The sequence below is a fragment of the Falco cherrug genome, chromosome 1 (genome assembly GCF_023634085.1).
Source record: "Falco cherrug isolate bFalChe1 chromosome 1, bFalChe1.pri, whole genome shotgun sequence".
Taxonomy (NCBI): Eukaryota; Metazoa; Chordata; class Aves; order Falconiformes; family Falconidae; genus Falco; species Falco cherrug.
In genome coordinates, this window is record NC_073697.1 from 89,725,513 (window position 1) to 89,742,562 (window position 17,050).

The 17,050-nt window shown below is 41.9% G+C and overlaps 1 protein-coding gene across 2 annotated transcripts in view; it reads right to left on the reverse strand.

The window, feature by feature from the left end:
* Positions 1–2,925: 2,925 nt before the first annotated feature.
* Positions 2,926–17,050, reverse strand: part of BCR (BCR activator of RhoGEF and GTPase) — a 101,913-nt gene continuing 87,788 nt past the window's right edge. For both annotated transcript variants that reach the window (XM_005445251.3, XM_055713081.1), the window contains 7 exons: positions 12,692–12,751; positions 12,459–12,568; positions 11,518–11,657; positions 9,900–10,034; positions 9,180–9,285; positions 7,962–8,124; positions 2,926–7,221 (listed from right to left, as the gene is read on the reverse strand). In XM_005445251.3, the coding sequence (XP_005445308.1) occupies positions 7,132–7,221; positions 7,962–8,124; positions 9,180–9,285; positions 9,900–10,034; positions 11,518–11,657; positions 12,459–12,568; positions 12,692–12,751 (804 nt within the window). In that variant the 3' untranslated portion in view covers positions 2,926–7,131. The remainder of the gene's footprint in view (positions 7,222–7,961; positions 8,125–9,179; positions 9,286–9,899; positions 10,035–11,517; positions 11,658–12,458; positions 12,569–12,691; positions 12,752–17,050) is intronic.

Consider the following 17,050-nt stretch of genomic DNA (forward strand, 5'->3'; position numbering starts at 1 on the left):
TGTTTAGTGGTAGATTCAACACCTTTCAGTATTAAAGTATTAAGATTAGGTTTTCTTTTCCAAAAACAGAACACAATAAGATACTGAAGCACTAGCAACAGCAGTATAAAATGTCAAAAATTGACTCCCTAACATGGTAAAAACAATGCCAACAATGTTAACTCTGATGCAACCCGAAGTTATCCAAACAATAACAAGTTGTTTATCAACTACACCTGATAATTTAGCACTAATTATATAATTTAATTGTATTTATATTTAAATAAATAGTCTTAACTCCTTTCCTTGGAATTCTTCACGGATTATAAACACTTGTAATACTAGAGATAAGAACAAACTACACAACTTACATAGGCAAGAGAAGGCTTAGTTTTATTTTTTTTGCTGGACAGACAGAAAGGACAACACTTCACAGGGTCTGGCTGTGAGATGATTTTTAAATTCACTGTTTCATTGTGGTGCTTCTCAGTCAGCCAATTCCTTACCCTCCTCTTGCTGCCTTGGTAATCACATCTGTCCCTGGGTAGCTAAATTTTATCCAGGATTCCACAAGTTTCATATGTAACTGCAAAGTCCAAACCAGGATTTCTCTTAGGCTGTGAGAAGCAGTAAGGGGATGCAGAGAGGCTGTTATAAAGAAATGTCCTTTTGCTGTGGCAGCTTTTATGTTACCACCTACTATATACAAAATAGTTTTTAGATGCGGATCCATTTTCACTGCATAATCCCTTGAGTCTGCATAATCCTAATTTCTCCAAAAATGGGACTAAAATGCAGGAAATTTGAGCTACTCTGTGTAGACTGGCGTTTGATCATTCAATTAGGCACAGTGAGAAGTAACGGGAGGAGTCTCTCTCTTCCCTTAACTGCCTTGTGGGCCTTGCCCAAACTGCCCCAGGGCAGATGTGACCATCTAAGGACCAAGGCCATCTGCTCACTGGTGGCCTTTACCCATTGTGGTCCTTCCTCTGGGTCACCTGCAGAGAGCTGCTGTGTTCTCCTTCCAGGCAGGAAGCTGTTTTGTGCACAAGCCTGCCCTTCTGTACAGCTACAGGGATATAAAATGGCCTCGTCATATAAATCATTCTGCAGATGAGAGAAGTAGTTCGTGTGTAGAATGTCTTGGGTTCTCAGAGCATCTGACCACCAGGCAAAAGACAACTGAAACAGTTACACAAACCAAAGCTCTAGTGAAAAATAAAAAAATAATAAAAAGTTTTCTCCATTCTGATGAACCCCTTTTTGACAAGAGGATTTGAACATGCCTGCAGTTATGCCAGAGCACTAGAGCAAACCATTCTGCTGGGCTTGGGGACTCTCCAATGATGTTAATTCACAAATACGCTTGAACAGGTGTAAATAATAGAATTTTACTTAATTCACAAAGCAGGCCTACAAGATCCCAAAGTTTTAGCAGTACCTGGTCCATTCTGCACCAGAAGACTGGAAATACTTTTGTTCTTTCCAGGGATAGCTCTGCTCCAAACCGAACCTCCTGTGTGGTAGTTTCTGCAATGCAGAATGAAGTGGTTTCTGTTGCAAAGAAGGGGTCTTTCTACTGCAAAGTGGGACATGACAGTAGGAAGTGACACGGAGCACACTGGCATGGTTCACCTGCATGCTCTTATTACAGGGGTCTCCAGCAATTCCAATATGGATGGTAACACAAAGAGAATCAACAGCAGAGGCAAACTAGGGCATTTAATAATTACCTGGTTCTTGGCAAGAGCTTTTATGTATTTGCTTGACCCGGAAGGCCTAGATCTACTGCTGTGGTTATGGAAGGAGAAGAATCAAAGTAATATGTACACTCAGGTTTGCTTTGGTCCTACCGTTTCAACCATTTCATCAGAACAGAATGTTGTGGTGTTTTATTCTTGCAGCCTAGTAACAGACTTTTAGCTCGCACAACAGTAACTTTCTGATTCTATTAGCTTTCTCCTTCTTCGCGGTGGTGTTTCACTTATGGTAATATATGGACTCTATTGCTCTTCCCTATCTGTTGCCACAGGGGGAAAGAAAAGGTAGTGAGCAAGTGATAAGCTTTGCTTTCTTAGCACTGAACTGTGAACTTTTTGTAGCAAGGAAGAGGGGTTGCAGCACGTCCGAACCGGGAGGCTACAGCAGCTACATTCCTGGTGTTCCTCTATTAATATTGATTTACTGGCAAGACAGTCTTTGCTCACAGTTACCTAGGGCACGAGACGCCTTCTGTCACCTGAAATGAGAATTTCTATCTCGTCCCAGATGCTATGACCTGAGTGACTTCTAATTATGCTTCTATTTTGAATTTGTGTTACTTTTATTCCCCAAAACCTTTTAAAGGAATAATTAACTGTAAGCGCTTCCTTTAGAGCTTCTGTTGATTTTAAAGGCAATCCATGTATTTAGTTCTATTCAATGAGAAAATTCATGGAATACATATAAACGTTAATTTCAATCTACTTCAGAATGGAGAATTATTATTATCCAAGTCTCCAGTATCGCAGTTGCACATACCTTATGTGAAAGGCAGTGAATAGCATCAGATTTTTTTTCCTAACAGTACTATGACAATGATAGCAAAGTTTACAAAAAAAACCATGTCTGAACTACAAATTTAAGAGGGCATAAACAAATGAGTTACTAACTACACCAGGACTTTGATTAATTTGATTGTATCTACTTAGGAATTGCCCTTTCAGATTTTTCTTCTTGAAGGAACAAAAGCAAGTCCCTTAAATCTAGTATGAACCTATTGGTCTTCAGCTCTTAGAAGTCCCTGTCGTCTTGAAGTGAAAAGAGAAAGGGTAAGGGTTTTTCTTAAAGCATTTTCCATTGCTCACTAAAATTTCTGTAAGAATGCCACATCTGATAATATTATCCCAGTAGATGACCAAGCACTGAAACAAAAGGATTAACCAGGGAGGAATCAGAGACGGTGGGGTTTTTGCCATCAGATTTTAAACATTTTTAAAAGCCATGTTGGTCAATTTACATTCTATACATACTTGAAAGAATGGCACGTTAAGATAAATGACACATTGTGATGCCTTCCAGTGTTACAAGGATGACAAACAAATCTGGAGATCCATGTATGCTTTAAAGAACAGTACATTTGTTTAAATAAACTCATAGAAAACTAACATAAACAACCGTAAAACAGGTTTTTTAAACAGGTAGAATGAATAAACTGTAAAAATACTGCATCTCCCATAAACATACTCTGTGGTTCTACCACCTTGTGGCCAACACAAGAAGTTGCAGTTTTGCTTCAGACGGTGCACGCCGATGGCCTTGGGTTAGCAACTGCAGGTCAGAACCGAGGCAGGCAGTGGGCATCAGCAAAATATAATCACCACACTGCTGTATTTTGCCCTTAGCTGATACACTGAAAAATAGCAGCATTACAATACAGCCTGAAATAGCTTAGCTACTACCTCAACTTGTTAAAAATTGTGCAAGAATAAAGAACACCAGCAGCATTTTTAATGGATGTGTTTTGATTTGGTTTCAGACACTCCCCTCCCATACAAAGCACACACAAACACAAAGCTGAAGCTGATCTAGTAACTGTTATTTCTTGTCCATCTTTGAAAACTTTTCCCATAGTTTGCTTTACTTAACTTTTTTTAATTTCACTTAAAAACCTATCCAGTTTTGAAAAAAAACAACCAAACCACAAACATGAGCATTTTAAATAGTTTCTAAATGCCAGGAAACTGATGCTTATTCCTCTCCTCAAACTGGAGACACACAGACTATTCTAATAACTTGAAATTCTTCAGTTGAAAGTTTCAACATTTCAAATTCCTGTTACTGAAAGCTACATTTTTAGAAAGGTCTCTCCAATACACTAGGAACCGCAAGAGCATAAACTCCCAGTACATATGTAAAGGGCAATTTCTTCCTAGTTTGCTCTTACATCGTTTATATTGTACCTTTTTGATACAGAAAATGGAAGAGTTAGGTTTTCTGACACAACTCGCAAGGGAATATATGAGTAGAAATCAGAAGGCCTTCTCTAAAACCAAGTTTTGCAATTCCCTTTTTGTTTAAGTATGGTAAGGCTTATTAAAAAAATAGCAAAGTAAAAAAACCCCAACAAAACAAAACCCACCAACAAAACCCAGCCAACATCCCTGGGAAAAAAACATAAAAGCCTTCTGGAAATACTTAATTTCTCAAAACATAAGACTATTTGAAAAAAATCTTAATTGCAAAATCAAAGGAAATTCAAGAAATCAATTCTCGTATTTCAAATCAGTCCACGATTTCATCATCAGCAATAAGATGTGCTATCTTTTCCAGCCCAAAATTACCAGCTTTGGGGAAAACATATTCATACTTAACAGAAATAATTAATGGGTTACGTTAAATTAACTTTTTTCCCTGATCCACATGCCTGCATGTTAGATAATGTTACATTAGAACTGAGCATTGTAATGAGAGACTAAAAGCAACAACTAGTAACAGTAACCAAAGCAAAAGCAATTTTCTCGTGGTTACATACTATAGATCAGTAATTTAATATTAAAATTACTTCCTATATAAATAAAAATTAAAAAATCGGGCAAAAGTAAATTGGCACAGTCATTATGGTATTGCTTTCCAGTTTCAACACTGCAAAGAGCAGCCACAGATTCCAAACACCGAAAGGAAAAGGCTATCCCCCAACCACCTGGTGTAGTTTGGTTGATGTTATTTTTTCCTTTTACGTGAAGTTATCAACAGTGCTGCTGCCTCAGATGTGTCACACACAGCTTGGAACAGACGGGTGTGCAGCTTGCAGTAAAAGGACTGCTATAGAACCACTATGTAAAAATGAGAACAGATACATTAACAAACAACCCATAGAGTGTGGTTCACTGGTCTGCGTGACTTTTCTTAAGTCAGAGTTTTTCAGGATTGTGACTAAATTTTACCTTCAAAAAGGCAAAATAATAAAAAAAAAATACAAAATCTTAAGCCTTCAAGTTTCCTTGCCTTCATTCCCTCCCTCCTCCAAAAAGCACCTTCTACTACAGACACTTTTTCTGTTTCATGGGTTCAGAAGTTGGAATGTAGTGGGAATACATACAAAGAGAAGGAATTTCTAGATGTACATTACATTACAAAGAGGTTTGCTCCCAGACCTAAGGAGGGAGGGATACTAAGCAATATTAAATTCCTATAAGAATCCTTACAAAGCATGCAAAATATTGATATACTCACAAAACTGAAATTTATATTTCTTCCTTTCTGAGTTTGCAACTTCACAGTACAATAATTTCTAATATTATGCAGCAGTCAGAATTACAGTGACTACAAAATTGTTTCCCTTTAATTTTTTTCTTTCCATTTGTTTGAAAGACTCCTTTGTAATTTATTTTTTTTTTTTGAGAGGCTGCAGATCACCCATCAGAAAATGTGAAATTCAGCATAACAGGGGTTGCTTTCTTTATCGTACTTCCCCTCAAATGACATTGACAACATAACTACCAATCTTTCAAAATCTGTCCCTCCCTCCCCTTCTCATGCTGATTCCTTCCCTTGTCTTCAGGCTGTACTTTTCTTCTTGCCAGGATGATGATGGACAGATGCCACTACATGGATGCTGCATAACTGGGTAGAACGTAAAGGAGGCCGGAGTAGTTTGTGAAAATGGACTCGCTCCCACCCTGCCAAGATGTTTGGCACAACTGCTTCACAGCCAGGACACTTTGCTCTGGATAGCAGCAGTCAGAGCTTCCCTCCAGTTCCCTAGACAAATACTGCTGTCCTGTACGCCAGTGTAACCCTGTGGCTTCACCCGATTTAGGCAGGGAAACACAAATCTGGTATTTGGCTAGACCTTGCGTACTGCTCTATGTAGTTCCATAGAAATTTCTTCACTGCTCTTACAACAGGGTTGGAATTTCTGGAGAATACTCACTAGATTGTCTGTAAAGTACATTCTGACACATTCTATCGAAGTATTTGTATCTATCAGAAAAAGACTCCTGTAGAAGCAATGTACAAAGCCTCCAAAAATTCAAGTATCGGAGAAAGAAAAAAAAAAAAAAAGAAAAAAAAAAAAAAAAAAGGGATGTTCTGATACAAGTCTGGAGTAAGCAGCCAGCCCAACTGATAGCCACTGTTTGTTATTTTTTTGTGTCCACAAATGCGTCAATTATTTTTGCAGTAGTAACACCTTTTCGTTGGAGTGTTGGGAATTAATAGTCTTTCCAATTAATTTTCAGTAAGTTTGGTGGGGGCACAGGAATTTAGGAATCCTGCCTCTGCATTTATATGCAAACAAACAACAGAATCACAAACAGAATCACTGATTCTAATCCTCCCTGCCTCTCTTTAATTTGCTGTATTTATTTATAGTGTAACATCATTGGGTCTGGCTCCCTTAACCCCAAAAAACCCATCAGAAGTGCAACACAGGCAAGAGCAGAGCATCTCCTTCCCTAGAGCTGTATAAACTTTTGCAAGGGAAGGGGTGAGTGAGACAAAAAAAAAAAAAAAGAAAAAAAAAAGGAAAAAGAAGAGAGAGAAAAAAACCCAAACAAACCAACAGTTCTAGTTGTACACAAAACTGTTTCATTTCTTTAGAACTCTGTTCAAATCAAGACTTCAATTTCTGAGGAGGGAATCTTAGATCCCAGACCCTTCCCTTCTCTCCTCTTGCAAAGCAATGCTATTTTTGTGGCCCAGAACAGTACTTTAAAAACAGCAGTTATTAAAGACACAGTTGTGATATATCCTTTAACTCCCCCTCACCCAAAAAGGCATATCCTATCAAGTGGTCCAGTAGAAATCTTGGAAGTTTCTTTATGATAAATTAAATCCATAAAATGAGGAATACCTTCTGTCACATTCCCAACAAGAATAACAGCCACACTCTGTGGTGCATTTGTTCAAGTGTCTATTGCTCCTTCTAGTGGAGATTCTGCACAGCTCCATCTCCAGTTCAGTTCTGGTCCTACCAAACAGGAGTAGAGATTCTTCTCCTTTCTCTTCAGCTTGTCTCTGGTTAACACACAGCAGAAGCACTGAGGGCCGTAATTCCCCAGGACAGGAACAGGCCAGTAATGTCTGAAGAAACACCAGTCGTCTTTTCCTCGGGTGAGGCGGGTTTATGCCAAGAGCAGTTTTTTTCTGTCCTGTTGGTATCGCAGAAACCTACACCTCTGTGGAAAAGAGAATGCTTTGCCTCTTGCTGTCCGGGGTAGGGATAGTCTCTAGCTGCAGGAAGTACAGAAGAACTTGAACCTGGAAAGAGAAAGAAAGGGGGAATAATAAAGCCTTGTTAACTCATCCTCATCCTGGCTCTTTCAGCGTTGGCAGACGTGCCTGCAGCTCTCTCCACAGGAACATCTTGCAGTTACATATTTGTTCTAATAAAGCAGGAATATTAAAACTTGCAGTGCTTCAGAAACACTTTTCAGCTTGCAGGGTGTAACAATGTGTTGGTGTTCCACTGCACTGAAAAATGTGATCTCCAATTCGCCATTACTCAATCAAGAATGTACAAAACAGCCTGAGTAGCTAACATAGCCTCTGCGTGTTAATTCTCTGTATTGCCTTCAAATGGCAGCAGTGGCCAAAGAAAGCTGAATGTAGCAAAGAATCTTGTTGTGCATAACTGAAGGTGGTTATTGAGGAGCACTGCAGAAGAACACTGACAGTCCTTTTATCCCAGGCTAGCAATATGGGTCTGTGAGACAGCTCTCAAAAAAAAAAAAACCAAACCAAAAAACAACAACTTGCTATGCACAAACACAAAACATACACGATATGTGCATACTGACATTAGTACAGATGCAAGCTGAACTGCCTGAAGAGGCAGTTCTACAAACAGTCTAAAGTTTCTCTGTAAGGGTGAAAGGTGTTCAAGTTTTTCAAAAACACCATCAGGAAAACACAGAAGGGTGGCTGCACCAGGCCTTGCAACGGGACTGCCAGAAGTTTCCCCGTCTTCACTAGATTCAGTAGCACATTTTGGATTTTACCTGGGACATGACTTCCAGTGACCAACTATCGGTCATTGTGATAGGCTGGGTCGGGTTCGCGGGGATTTTACTGTCCTTCTCTGAAGGTCTGAGCAGTGTTGGTCCAAAGACAGTTGCAAGGTTATGCAGGGACATCTTGTTAACGCTTTCCCTCTCAGCAACCCTGGGAGAAGAAACAATGAACAAGGCAGATCTTTTTAAAATACCTGAATTTGGATGTGTCCTTAAGTAAGAAACCATATTTACTCCTGTTGTAAAAAGTTTTAGATAGATTCAACCAACCACTCTCTCCATATGTGCCTAAATTAATTTTATATATCTAAAGCAAACAGCCTGATGTGACACAACCACAGCCTCCAGGCACTCTACAGACATGGCTTAAACCAGGAAAGGGACTGCTGCTTACTGCCTGGACAGGGAGAGGTGGGACGGGAATAAAGGAATGTTTTTCATCCTGGTTTTATAAATGAGAAACTGAGGCACAGAGGTTAGAACATTCACCCAAGGGCAGAAAAGTCTGCAGCAGAAACACAAGTAAAACCCAGATTTCCTGGATTTTAATCCAGAACCTCAGTCACGAGATCATCTTTCATCTCACCACTGACAGTCTCTGGTATGTACAAAACACATATGTAAATTAACACATTGCGCATATAGTAAAGCAAGCTTACTGCATTAATATCAAATGCATGGAAATACTTCTTCACAGTTACAACCCTATTACAGAGACATAGACAAGATCAGAAAGACTAGTTTAAGCAAGGAACTGACAACTCCAGTTAGCAAGAGTGCTGTAATTTTTGAGAAGAAATCATGTTAGATTGCAGACACCTTCTGAAACAGGGCTCACAAGTCCTTAGACACAGCCAAAGCCTCACGATTTACACTAAAACTTTTCCTGCTCTAAAACCTTACAGTAAAAGATGTATCCAGATGGAGTTTTGCAGTGATATTGCAGCACAAATTTGCATTTGCAGTAGATAAGCCCCGAGAGTTTTGTTACCCCTTTCCTCCAGTTCTAATCCTTTCAGGATGAGTGGGAATGGAACTCAGGGTTTAGCACCTCACTGAGTACCAGATAGTAGTTACCTGACCAGCATTCACAGTAAATCAGCAAATGCTTCTTCATTTGTGAGATTCAGCATTAAAGGAAAAGGCTCTTTTCAAAATAATGACACTTTACACATTAAATATGTGTCTAAAGGATCCACATATTACCTTTTTAAATGGTCCAAAAGGAAAAGGAATGTCACAAGGTTGGGTTCTGGAAGCGATAACAATAGATTCAACATACAGCTTTCCTTTGCGACAGGATCTGAAAGTGCTACAAGACAGAAAATTACAAAACATCAGCACAAGAAGCGAACAAGAATTTCTGCAGAATTTCTGCATAATTTCCCAAACCAACAAATACGGATGGTCCTGAATGGGCTGTAATTGCATTGTAGGTTGGGAGGTCAGAGCTGCACATCAGTACCCCACAGGTTCTCTTTCCTTTATTTCATACATGTGTAGAGAATCCTTTTCTCTCAAGCAATTCAAGTGCTTTCAGACTTTCAACTGTTACGACATTCTTCCTGTGCATCCAGATATGACAAGGTATACCCACCCTGCCCCCCCACCCCCAAGAACTTCCCTGGAAGATTGAACGGGGCAAACAGCATGCACAGCCTCAACAGCTAGGCTGTCATTCTATCCTTAACCTATTCTTCAGAAACCTGGACATTTTCAACTTACAAAAATGCACGGGAATTACCCACATTCAAGCTCACAGGAAGAAGATGTCACTCCAGTGTTCACTGCTGAGCTCCATTTCACTTCCCTAACAACTTGTTCTGGGCTTCTCTCCAACACCGCCAATACGGTTTTGTGTTGCTTTAGGAGCAGCCTCCTGCAGAAGAGTTTCAGTTATCAAGGGTTATTTCTGCTACTACCTACCAATGCCCTCAGCGAAGTTGGGGTACAGTTCGTCCGTAAAGAGGGGTTCAGGCAGTTCCCGGAAGTACAGTTTCAAGGTGCCTGCAATGGCATTAACATCCATCTCGCTCATCATCACTGACACGTCTTTGTTATCTGGAAGAGGGGAAGCACAGTAAAGAAGCTGCTGGCGTTGCATTCATTTTTTTTCTTGCTTTGGCTCTCTTAGTTATTCTTTGTCTTTGCCCAAATAGCTGAGAGTTTTCCTGTTTACATTTCTCCAGATTAAATGAGATACCTTCTGACAAGTAGTTCTGAGAAGTGCTGCACAAACGACTGCAAACAGTTTAGAGCTTTAGACGGAGTTGAGGGAACCTCGCACTACCCAGGGTTAGCTGGGCTGTGCCAACAACCTCAGCCTGATCTGCAACAAACCCGGCTTGAGTGTATTTATACGCATTTCAACTTTTGTTAGTGACAACAGTTGTTATTCCAATTCCCTGCCTCTAACAGCTTAGAATAAGAGACTCTGAGGCTGTCTAGCTCCCCACTGAGCACAGCTGAAGCACACAGGCAATTCAGGGCTTCACATTTCCATTTTGCTACTACTAAGAAAAACAAAACAACCCCCTTTCCCTAAAACAAGCAGGCCAACCAGCAGAGCCAGCACCGGTTTCACGAGTTTAGTGTAAAACAGGATTTAATATAAATGAAAAAAGTTGGTTTTCAAGATACAAAACACCCTTACTTGCACTAGGAAAGATTCATAAACTGATGTTTTTGGTAGCTTAGGGGGAATGAAAAGAAAATAGAAGAAGGAAGATACTGCATAAAATAAGTGGGGGAAAAACGTGCGGGGAGGGTGAATTTGGGCACTTGGCACAGGCCTCATGACTGCTCGCATCAAAAGGGAGCTCGAGTATGGCCAGAGCAGTCTTTGGACCATCATGTGGAGGCTGGAGGTAGGGCAGAATTTCACTTTTTGTACCTCAGCAATTTGGAGGATGCCTTCTAGGAGATACACACCATTCTTTTAAATGCAGTAAGGAGCCCTTTTCTGCTCAAGATCAAAGAAAGCTTTACAAAGGTTGGTCAAAATTATCTAATTTTATGATCTGCACACATCAATCTAGACTGAGTTAAGAAAAGAACTCGTCAGCCCTGACCACCTAACTCCACTTTTGTAAACACCCTTCCTACTCAGCCTTAGAATGTTGGGGTTTTTTTGCTGGCTTCCTTGCACAAAACTTTGTTCATTCCAAGGACTTTATTATTTTGGAGACCTCACAACAGTGAGGAAATTATGACTTCTGATTGCTGCTGCTTCCCCTGAGGAAAGTGTCTGCCATTTACAAAGATTTGGCAAGGCAGGCAAACCCACTATGTCATGTCTGCTGGGAAGAATAACACACACATTATTTGGTATAAGGATCCATCCAATTGTATGCCTTGGGTTTATCTGTAGCTGAAGAATATTAATTAAAACACACAGCCAGGGTTAAAATGATTCTCCTTGTGTGAGAATCTCTACCTCTTAATGCTTCTTGGGGAACATAAGATTAAAATTAGCACAGCCACCTGACAGGGAGCTCATGCAAGTTCTCACAGTGCAAAGGAAACATCAGACACAAATACTTACTGACATCAAAGGCAGCTTTCAAAGCTTGGATATCGGTTGCAACCCCAGAGACACGGTAGATGCCCACCTCTTCCATTCCACGCCGCTCTATCTCTTCCACACACTGGCGCACTATGTAAGGCACCTTTGATCTCTCTCTCCTTTAAGCAAGCCAGATAGAAGAATTCAGTACAGCCTGTGCCCTCAATGCTTGTTACCCCAGCCGCCTGGCTGGTTAAAAATCACCCCATCATTTTACTGCGCAAACCTCTTCTGGAAAACAGGGTGGGAGAAAGTATGAACAGGCAATCAAGTCTGAGCCAAAAAATTCCTTTTAAAACTGGAAAGGGTTTTCTGGCTGTCTCAGCCTGGCTTTGGCCAAGTCCCAGTGCCCCTAGAGCCTGTGACTCTGCGCAGGTAACGAGAGGATTCCCAAACAGTCCTTGAATACATAGCAACGCTGTTGCTTTTAAATGAATGCAATTCCATAGGGAGGAAATCCCACACTTCCCAAACTATATAACAGAACAAATGGCTTTCTTCTGGCAAATGATTCATGACAAAAGATCGGGGGTTAAAATAATACAACAGGATCCAAAGAACCTGGACATTTCTGATTATGGAAAGGAAACATCACTGTTCGGTGGCTCTGGAAACTTGTGACCAAGTCAGCTAACTACAGAGTACAGGGGCAAGGGGTATTTCCGGCACTCAGGAAAGTGATATGCTCTAAGTAAACACCCTGGGTTTCAAAGCCTGTGTGCACACTGTTTTTTCCCCCCGCAAAACATGAAGCTCAGAGAATGTACATCACCTCCTTTCTGCAGCCACAGCCATCTACACTCTACATGAATGGAGCAGGCTGGACTGACAAATCCCGCGGTGGGGTGAAGACAAGCACAACGCACTGCCTAGCTGGCTTTCCAAAATACAGTCGGGAGAAATATGACCCAGCAGCTTACTTGGTGACAATAGCGATCTTGACCCCAAAAACCCCAGTCTGCTTCCGGGATGGCATCCTTTTCAGGCTAAACTCCCGGCTGGTAAACTTTACTGACAGCTTCACTTCAACCTGAGTGAAAGAAAACAGCTGTTAATTTTCAAACGTTGGTTTTTCAACACTGCAATGAAGAGCAAAGAAATAAAGCACATAAGAGGTACAGAAGCAGTGCTAACTTCTGTTCTCTATACTTACTCCATTCATTGAGATGACTGTGCGTTGCCAGTCTTTGTCCTGCAATGCCTGTGGGTCCAGCTGAAAAACATGCAAATTACCCATGAGTTAGGAACAGACTGCAGAGAAATCAGCAAATCTGACAGGCTTCTGTAAGTAAGCAGAGCACTACTGTTTTCAACATGTTATTTCTTTTCCATAGGAAAACACACATTCCAAGGTTTTCCCAGTTTCAGGTGATAGGCCATTCAGATATTGTGCAGTTCTCTAAGCAGAGCTGATGAGGACTCACACACATGGAAAATCCAGCAACATGTGTACAGTGTCTGCTCAACAACAAAGGCAACCTCAGCAAGCAAAATCAATGTTTGAAAGCCAATAACCTCAGCTTTCATAGAAAAAGAGACTACATTCATTGCTGTAGCACAACAGGCACATTAACAGCCAGCCAAATTTGTCCTATCCCACAGGGCTAGGAGTCAGAAGACAGGAGGAGAGATTTCTGGAAAAACTCTGATTTGAAATAGAGGAACTGTCTCCCTCTGCAGTTTTCTAAAGACAGGTGAGGTTGGATGAGTGTGAAAACACTGCACTGAAATAAAAAGCCAGGAAGGTCAAAGAAGAGTACCATGAAGTGATCTATACAGAGACAAGTAACTTTAAATAAACCAAACCTCTGTCAGGATCTGACAGGAGAAATGGAGAAAACTGGCCCAGAAATGGAAAGCTGTCCTCCTTCAACCTGCCTATTCCTTTTCATTTCTATTTGAGCGTGCAGGCAGGAAGAACACCTGGCCCTGCTATTGCAAGAACTCATTAAACAGAAACAAGTTCTGATGCAAAGCCCCGATCTCACATTTTCAGCTTTGCTTGATCTCTTTTGAGTGGACAGCTGTGAGGCTGGGCAGTAGCTGACTCAAGTACTCAAACTATCACCCAGCAATTCCAATACTGCAGGGAGAGTGCAAACATATCTGAATGCCTGAAGAGTGGCACTCTGCTCGAGCTAGACTGGCAAAAGAGAGAAAAGAGCTGTCTCCATGGGGACTTCCACCAGCAATCAGAACCAGCCAAAGCAAGCAGGCTTCAGCGCCTCCTGAGATGGTTTTGTAACACTTGGCTCTAGAACAGCGAGACACGGTAAGACCAGGAGGAGGCAACTGCAGTAGACTCTGCATTTTGAGTTTACTGGCATCAGCAAACAAAAAGACAGTAACTACAGCTACTTCTGCAGCACAGGTCCTCTCTCTCACAGAACTCGTGCAAAAGCAGAGTTCTCTGACAGGCAGAGGTAAGTGTTGAAACAATGGCAGCTACAATATATTCTGAGATCTTAGATGCAATCATGCTCACACTCTTTCAGATCATCAAACCAGCCCAATGCCGCTGACAGCTACAGAGACAAGTCCCCTCACACCCTTCCCCACTCCCCCAAAAAGACAGCCAGCAGGGAGGAAGGTTTCTCCCTGCTTGCTCACACCACAGAGACCCCAAGAAATAACAGACAAGCAAGTCAGGCCAACCTTATCTCTGCGCACTTTGTTACGAACGTGAGCCCACAGTGGGATGCTGCCAGCACACACATGCTTTCCTGTTGAATTGGACCGGTTCCTGTAGGTGCAATTCTGGCAGAAATTCCTGAAGACCCCTTGCAAAGAGTAGTCAGTAACCAGTAGCTCCCACATTTTGGGAGTGCACAGAGGTCCAGGAGGCCAATGGGCAGCAGTACTTCAGCGCTTCAGCAAACCCAGATAACAGTCTGCTTGCCAAGAGAGTTTGCTTATAACTCTGGCGGAACAGATCCGCCCCCGCCTGTGCAGCTGGCCAAGGTCCCTACATGTTGGCCAGAACCTAGGCTGTTACTCCCTGAATTTCCGTGCTGGAAGTTTGGTTTCTTTCAACAACTGCATTCCTTCCCAGAATCAATAGGAAACCATTTCTGAAGTGTCTGGTTTCCTATGAAGAACAACCATGCTCAGTATTTCTGAAAGCTTGATCTCCAGCTGCCTAAATAGTCATCTCATTAAGCTGCCAAAATGGCCCTGCTGATAGACACACTCACAGCCAATCCTTCAGCTCAGAAGCAGTTTTCCATATGCTTTTAGAATGGAGTCACCGAGAGTGTATTATTTATAGCAGGGAGAGACTGCTTAAGATTGAAGGGGAAAGAGGGTTTTCAGTATTTGCCAAAAATGTTAAAGAGATCAGCAAGGTCCAGTTACAGTTTATTTAATCTAACAGGTATTACTGGTCATGTCTCAGTGATGACCAGGGAACTACTACCACAAGTAGCTGTAATTAGCAAGTAAATAGCTGTTAAAAAGTACCAGCCAGACAAAGTCCTGTTCTGTCTCAAGAGTGAGTATCATAAGGTTACAAAGGACTAGTAAAAGCAGTGTGCTGGAGCTGAGAGCTCACTGAGACTCCTCCTTGCTGAGTAACTACTGAAGCTGATCAAGGACTTCGAGTGTACCTGCTGCTACCTCTTGCTCCCCTGACCTCTGAGCTCCATTGCAGGACTGGCAGGACCCCCACACTCGCCACCTGCTGTTGGACAACAGCTTGTACGGAATGGAGACAGCTAAGGAGAACAAGCACCAGGAAGCAGGTTTGACTGACCCAAGGCAACCCTGTATAAGTCGCTGTCAATAACAACAGCAATTAAAAAAAAATAAAGTCCAACCCCAGGTGCTTTTTAAAGAACAAAGCAAAATGATGGAAGCTAATAAAAAAGCAAGTTTGACTAAGCTCTCAGCAACACCGAGACAGGAAGATCAGGTCTAACAGTCTGATAAAGTCACAGTACAAAATAACAGCATCAACAGGAAACTAAGAATGTCAGTTAGACTTTGAGCAAGCTTTCAGTCTTGGACCCTACAAATGACTGACCTTCTAAGGCCAGCAAGAGCAATCCAGGGAAAGGGAAGCCGTTGCAGACAGGTTACAAAGCAGACTGAAGGCAGAGTGAGTTAGTGAATGTGATGCTTCAGCACAGAGAGGGCCTGTGACACAAATGGGGTCATGCTGTCTTCTGGCCTGATTTGAAGATCAATGACCTGGAAGGAGGAACACTGAGTAGAAGAATGAAATCTACAGACAGCGTGCCAAAAGGAGGCTGCTCTGAGTGAGCAAGCACATAGCGCTCGCGTTGCCAGCTCAAGCAGGGGGAGGCACTGTGAAATGGCTGCCTCTGCATTAATTTGACAGTGAAATGTACTGCATCTCTGAACATTTCCTTCGAACACTTGCTTGGTTTGAGTGACAAAAGGACCTGTCCCATCTCCACTGACACTGTGAAAAACTGTGCTGTTTCCATGACCTATGCAAAGAGGACAGACCTGCTAAAACCCTCAGAGACTGTATCTCACAGGCTTGTTTGCACAGTCCCCACCAAAAGCACATGCTGCACGAGAAAAATAGAAACAAACCAGTTGGCCTTTACTTCCCCAGCACCTCCAGTCCTCTTGTACCTTGTTCTTTGGCATTTGCAGTGACAAGCTACAACCCCAAATTTACTAATGAATCAAGCAAATGCCCCTCTGTACCCTGCAAAAAACACAACAGAACAAAGCTGCTCAGCACCACAGGGATTTCTGAGTGCAGGTCTCTGGCCCTCATAGCAGCTTAGCACTGAATTATGGCAGACAATGAGCGTCTAGCAGTCAGCAGGGGCTCAGCATGCAGAACAGAGTGGTGAGGACCTAGGAAAAAGGTGAACTGAGGATGCTGGTCAACAGCAAATGCAAGCTAGGCACTAAGAAGGGTGTCTGTGCTCCACCTTAGGAAACCACCACAGAGCATTTGATGATTTCCCCCACCCCCAAGAAAAGAAAAGAAAACATACAGAAAGATGTAAAAACAAAGAAGCAGCAGTGGAAATGAAATGCCTGGGAGCAAGAACTGAGGCAATCTTAAGGTTAGTGTATTTTATGCTATTTATTCATATTACTTCCTCCCTTCATTAAATCTCCCTGGCACCTTTACACTCCATCAATTTTTAATTGTAACTGATGTGACATACATGTTGTCAAGTCTCACTGCTGCTGGAAACTCCCACTCCAGCCATAACCCCATTCTTCTCAAAGCTCCCCACTGACATGTTAATCTTTCCCGCCATCACCCTTTAGACATGACCCATTGCCTTCTTCACTTCCACCCTATTTTCATTGCTGGGATACTGTTCTGCATGAGCAAACTGTTTAAATGAACTCGGGTGTGTAAAAGGTTTTCTGAATTGATGCTTGGGAGGTACAGCATGCGACAATCTGTTTTACACGGAAAACAACCTGGATGTCTGAAATAGCCATGAGCACTGCTATGAGACATCCCAGACAATTAAGCTGATAAGAGTGATTGTTTTGCATGGCAACAGAGGAATGG